Below are 6,391 nucleotides of genomic sequence, written 5' to 3'. Positions count from 1 at the left end.
TCCTACAACTTCATACACCGCCCACCTTCCACTCTTCTTCCGCTGCGCCGCGATGCTCGACACCAGCGGATGCGACCCCCCCAATGTCACACCCACTCCCCTCCCCCAGACGTGCTGTGATTGGCCCACCACACTGTCCATCAATGCATGATTGTCAGGTCGTGTATGCAGATTGCCATAGAGAGAGCGGCTGCCGTACAGATATATAATAAATGGTCGTGAATATACTTTTTTGACACCCCTGGGCTAGACTAAACGTAGACTCAGTGATCACTGAACACCTTTGCTCAGTCCACCTGGACCCACCTGATTAGCTTGGTCCTTGAATTGCACCAAGGCTGATTTCAACTGTTCAAAGTAAATTACTTGAAGAACTGAGACCTGTGCTAATGAGGGACAAAACTACAAAGTACTTTCAACAATTAGTAGGTAGTCAGAAGGTTGGTCAAAGTAAAGTGTTTTAAGATTGGAGCATAGAAGATTAAAGAACTGAATTGGGGTTTAAAATGTGCATTTTCTTTGAGCTAAAAGGCTTGGAGAAGATTTGCCATGAATTCTAAAAAGTACCAATTGTTTGGATAACATGGATGTAACATCAAGACATTAATTGAAAAGGTATAAAACAAAGTGTCTTCACAGTGGTTAAACTGTGAAACTTTTTACCTTGCAAAGGGGGTGTGGAAAGAAAACACGGTGCTTTCTAACTAACTCTGCTCAGAATGAAGAACGGTCCCTACCCTAAACATAGTCTGTTATTTTCACTCTACAGCCTGTCTTGGTAATTCCTCCAGCACTTTGTTTTTGGAGTGTCTGTGCTAAATATTCTGAGCTTGCCTTTCTGACAAAAAAAAACATTTCATACAAGTATCTTTTAATGAATAAGTATTTTTATTTAAACTACCACACTTAGAGAATTGTACTGACCGCTGTCATATAAAACAACTGTGCAGCTGTACAAGATTTGAACCATTGCTGCAATCTGCATTAAAATATAAAAATCAATTATTTTACAGCTCAATGGGTTGAGGAATTTAATATAATCAAACTTTTTACTTCAATACATTTGTACTGCCATGATTCACCCAGTGCTCTTACAATATCTCGGTTGAAATCACGAAGAAACAAGGTGTCAGCAATATGTCATATTTTTCATAAAATTACTCTGATTTCATTATGTGAACAGAAATGAAAATGATAGCTCCAACCGTGCTTCTACTAGAAATATCAAAAATACCACCATAAAATTATAGATCCTTTATATATGGAGCACTAAGGAACAGAACTGTCAGATATTAGGATAGATTTTCTATATCACCACCAAAGCATAAAGCATGAGCTGGCCTTAGCATAACGAGAGAATTCAAATGGATTGTTAATTATAAGTGTGCAATCCTCTCCAATTGTTTTTCTTCTCTGCAGTCCAATTGGGTGTTGCTTTATGGCTTGATGGGACATATATATATCACATATATATTTTATATATATATATTTATCATTCTGAATTGTAGAATCTCAACACATCATTTACACGATAAGGGAATCATCCAACACAAAATCCAGGCACAGATGCTAAAAAAATACAATATGGTCAGAACCATCCTTTGTGATATTTGTACAAAACACTGCACTACTACACCATAAGTTTAAAAAATGGCAAAACTGCCTTAAGACATTTAGTGCTTAGCAATTACATTCTATTAAATCCCCCTTCCATAGAAGCATAGAAAATTACTGGACACTTCTTTCATTATTCACAAAGCCACAGCACTTGTGCATCATATTTCCATGTGTATTCTAATCCTCTGGGCACATGTAGTTTGAAATGTTTACAATTATACTTTGGACATCATAGTGGTTCAATTCCGTAGAGATGTTGCACTTTTTTTTAGATGAAGAGAGGCTCAAAACACTTGCGACACCACTCAATCCTGTTGCAGGGTGGCAAATCAATCGCTTGTGTTACCTTCAACTGTTCTTCTGTTAAGCGCTCGTACGCAGATCTGTATTCTCTATCAAAAGCATCTGTTTTCACAAATTTGAAATTGGATTAGTATACAGAGTTAAACATTACAATCTTCCATTTTGTTTCTGAAGTTATTAATACCTCCATAAATCAGAGCGCTATACTAGAACAGCATAGGAAGGTGGTATTCAACCTCCAGGCTGATGCCAAGTTGCTCAGTCACCCAGATGATAAAGCCAGCCCTTTCTCACCAATAGATCCCCATAAGCCAGCCCTTCCCCACCAATATATGTGGCCTTTGATAATGTGCCACAAGGGAGGCTGCTTAGGAAGATGAGAGCCCATGGTATCAAAGGGCAGAAACTAGCATGGATATCAGGTTGGCTGGATGGGAGAAGGCAGAGTGGCAATAAAGGGGGCTTTTTCTGGTTGGCTGCCAGTGACTAGCGGAGTTCCGCAGGTCTCAGTGCTGCTTTTCATGATGTATATTAATGATTTGGACGAGGGGATTGAAGGCTTTGTGACCAAGTTTGCGGATGATACGAAAATAGGTGGAAGGGCGGGTAGTGTAGGGAAAGCAGGAACTCTGCAAAAGGACTAGGACTGATTGGGAGAGTGGGCAGAGAAGTGGCAATGGAATATAGCGTAGCAAAGTATGAAGTCATGCATTTTGGCAATAGGAATAAAGGTGTAGATTATTTTCTAAATGGGGAGAGAATCCAGAAATCGGAGATGCAAAGGGATTTTGGATTCCCCAAATGTGTATCTGCAAGTCAAATCAGTAGTAAAGAAAGCAAACACAGTGCTAGCATTTATTTCAAAGGCTTGTATACAAAAACAGGGATGTAATGCTGAGGCTCTATAAGGTGTTGGTGAGGCTGCATTTGGAATATTGTGAGCAATTTTGTGCACCATAATTGAGAAAGGATGTGCTGGCTCTGGAGAGGGTCCAGAGGACATTTACAAGAATGATCCCAGGAATGAGTAGGTTAACATATGATGAGCGTTTGACGGCACTGGGCCAATATTCGCTGGAGTTTAGAAGAATTAGGGGGACCTCATTGAGACGTACAGAATAGTGAAAAACTTGGATAGAATGGATGTGGAGAGAATGTTTCCACTAGTGGGAGAGTCTAGGAGTAGAGGTCATAGCCTCAGAATTAAAGGACGTTCTGTTAGGAAGATGAGGAGAAATTTCATTAGAGTGGTGAATCTGGAATTATTTACCACAGAAAGCTGTGGAGGCAAAGTCAGTGGATATATTTAAGGCATAGATAGTTTCTTGATTAGGTAGGAGGGTCGGCCCTTTATGAGGATCATTATGTATCCCGGGAGCCACAAGGGAAGGCAGGAGAATGGGGATGGCAGAGGAGAGATAGATGAAAAAAGTTCTTCTCATGATTGAAAGGCAGAGTCAACATCGGGAACAATCTTCCTGAAGGTCCAACCCCGAATTTTGTGATCTCCCTAGAGATAAACCAAGTCTATCCAGTCTTTCCTATCCACATGAATCAGTTGGTGAACCGTCTCTGTCTCCCTCTATAACACACAATCTTAATGTTTCCACACAGATGGGGGTGGTGTATATCAGCCATGATTGTGGACCGAGCCTGACCTAATTCTACTATCACATGATTTTGGCTGTCTCATATAACACACAATCTTAATGTTCCACACAGAGGGTGGTGTATACATGGACCGAGCTGCCGGGGGAAGTGTTAGATGGTAGGTACAATTTGATATTTTTAAGAATTTATACAGAGACAAAGATGGAAGTATGTAGGCCAGGCACAAGTAAGTGGACCAGTGTGGTTAGGAAACTAGGTTGGCATGGATACATTAATTCAGAAACACATCTATCCTTTGCTACTTCAAAATCAATAATGGCTTCATTCACTCCATTGAACTGAAGACCGTTCTTCCAACTACTGAAAGTCTTTCATGTCCTTCAGGTTTCTGTGTGTACATATCACCGAAGATACAGTCTTTGACCTAAACATTATGGAGGGCACTCTATGTGGTGCCTAATTTGAACACCACCTCTGAAGAGGTAGATCCAATACTTTATAAAGACTCGGCCCAACTCCCTTGCATTTGCTATTCCAATTTTGCGTTCAATAATATTATTCCACTTTTTAAAAAGTTATAAACTAGCTCTTCCACATTTTATATCCATGCTATCATTCCCATCTGTTTTAATTTTTCATACTAATTTATAGTGCTGTTCTCGAATGAAACTTAAAAAATCAACTTGCAGAATATTCTACACTACTGTCACTAACCTCACAATGAATCCACCCAATTACAATGACTTATCTAAAAAAAAAAATCTTGGGCTACTTTTATTTATTATCCCATACTTTTAACAGGTTAGTTCTGAGTATTACATGAATATTGTTCAAGCATAACATTCCCATAAATTTCACAAAGGATTTCTGACTCAAATGTGGGAATGTGGACCAAGGAGTTTGTTTTCATTATACTCCTTGAACATTTTATGAGCCCTACATAATCTGGGTGGTAGAATGGCACAGCTGATAAAGCTGCTGTCTCCTCTCTCACTTCCATCCAATGACCCCAGCAGCCATTCAGGTGAAACATGTGAACTCCACTTCCCATTCCTATATCATCCTTCCTGTCCTCCTCATATTCGGGTCGGATCAGATTCAGATTCAATTTTAATTGTCATTGTCAGTGTACAGTACAGAGACAACGAAATGCATTGGCTAGCTGACAACCCAATGGTATGACCACTGAACACTTTAATTTCAATTAGTAGCTCTTATCCCCCTCACTTTCCTGTGCCCTTTCTCCCTCCACCCTGGACTGCACCCATTTCTCCCACTCCCTCCAGTCACCTTGCTTCTTTCCCCTTCTTCATACACTCATCTCCCATCCCTTGTCCCAAATTTCCCTTTTATATTCCGTCTTCTCCCTGTCCTTTTCCACCCATATCCCTCCCTCCAGCATTACATTTCACTCCATCTCCTCTTCTTTTATCTGACACCTTTTAGTCTCCTTTTCACCGCTAGCTTTTGTCACTTACTCCATCCATCTGGAGTCATACTTCCTCACCTCTATCTTTGTGGTGGGTGATTGCAACCTTCACGTGGTCAGCCTTGTTCGACGAATGCAATCAACACGGCGTGCACAATCAAATAAGATCAAATAGAACAAGTTGTCCTACAACTTTAGGCTGTGCACGTCATACGCAAGAAGAAGAAGAACCTCTATCCACTTATCACTTGCCAGGTTCTGTCCCGCCCTACCTCTCTTTTCCAGCTTTCTCCTCCCGCTTCATTCGTCTGAAGTAGGATTCCAATCTGAAACACCGCCTGTCCATTCCCTCCCCGATGCTGCCTGACCCGCTGAGTTTCTTCAGAAACTTGTTTTTTGCTCAAGATTCTAGCATCTGCAGTTACTTGTGCCCCCAGCTCTTCTCTTATGCGAGTCATGGAATTCAGTCCTACTTACCAATATCAATATTTTCTCTCCCAAGGGCCACGAGGGAAAGAAAAAGAATTTCTCTATACATACTCCTGTGGATAAAGAAAAGAACTCCAATGAGTTTCCCATTACTTTTGTGTATAACCTGATGTCATCAACATGAAGTGTTCCAAACCCGAGGCAACGTCTGCTTTCATCAAAAGTTACTCACAGGGATTAAGTCAAAGAACATGATGCACTGGACCCGTACTTGGAGATTAGATAGAAACACTAAATGCAGATAAGGACAGACAACATTTGCTTCAAAACTTTCCATACTGCAAACAATTTTCTCATGAATTTCTGACCTTTGCCATTTGTTTTCAGGGTGTTTGCTGGTCTCCTTCAGGAGTAGGCACATGGGCCCAAACACATCATTGGTCTGGATACTTCTCACAATAATATGTAGAGGACTCTTCTCCACCTGACTATCAGGGGTTAATCCACCAACCAAATTTTTATCTGCAGATACAGAAGATTAATTTGATACATTAGAATTTTTTTTTTATGACACCATATTGTGTGTTTTGTGCTCTAGTAGTGCACATTAACAAAAAATAATCACACAAGTGGATTTTAAGATTGAGGTACATCATTCTGTGACATTAATGAAAACTCACAAACTTCCCAAAAATGCCAGAATGCTCAGTGAAGTTCAAGAGCATAGACAATTGAACAAAATGCATCAGCATTTAATTTAATAAAACTACATTCTGGGCTGTAAATATCACATAATCCAATTTACATGAAACTATTCTGAGGGGTTAGTTCTTAGGATTTCTGACTTTTCTTGTTTTAAAAAAACTTGACACGGCATTCTTAGAGTGGAATTATTTCCATTCAATTAATCATCTCCGTTTATATTGATTTTTTTGTACCGCAATGACTCATTCAATGTACTCATTTTTTGCTGTTCTGTTCACAGTACCTTACTGAATATGT

The 6,391-nt window shown here is 39.9% G+C and overlaps 1 protein-coding gene across 1 annotated transcript in view; it reads right to left on the bottom strand.

Annotated features, from left to right (window-relative positions):
• Positions 1-869: 869 nt before the first annotated feature.
• The window catches only part of dennd4c (DENN/MADD domain containing 4C), a 125,642-nt gene continuing 120,120 nt past the window's right edge, over positions 870-6,391 (bottom strand). Inside the window, exons 30-32 of the mRNA XM_055632759.1 lie at positions 5,758-5,911; positions 5,438-5,502; positions 870-2,022 (exon numbers count right to left, since the gene is read on the bottom strand). Coding sequence (XP_055488734.1) covers positions 1,886-2,022; positions 5,438-5,502; positions 5,758-5,911 — 356 coding nt within the window. The 3' untranslated portion in view covers positions 870-1,885. The remainder of the gene's footprint in view (positions 2,023-5,437; positions 5,503-5,757; positions 5,912-6,391) is intronic.

The sequence above is a fragment of the Leucoraja erinacea genome, chromosome 3 (assembly GCF_028641065.1).
Source record: "Leucoraja erinacea ecotype New England chromosome 3, Leri_hhj_1, whole genome shotgun sequence".
Classification (NCBI taxonomy): domain Eukaryota; kingdom Metazoa; phylum Chordata; class Chondrichthyes; order Rajiformes; family Rajidae; genus Leucoraja; species Leucoraja erinaceus.
Note: the sequence above shows the minus strand (reverse complement) of the source record. Positions and strands in the feature narration are given on the sequence as shown.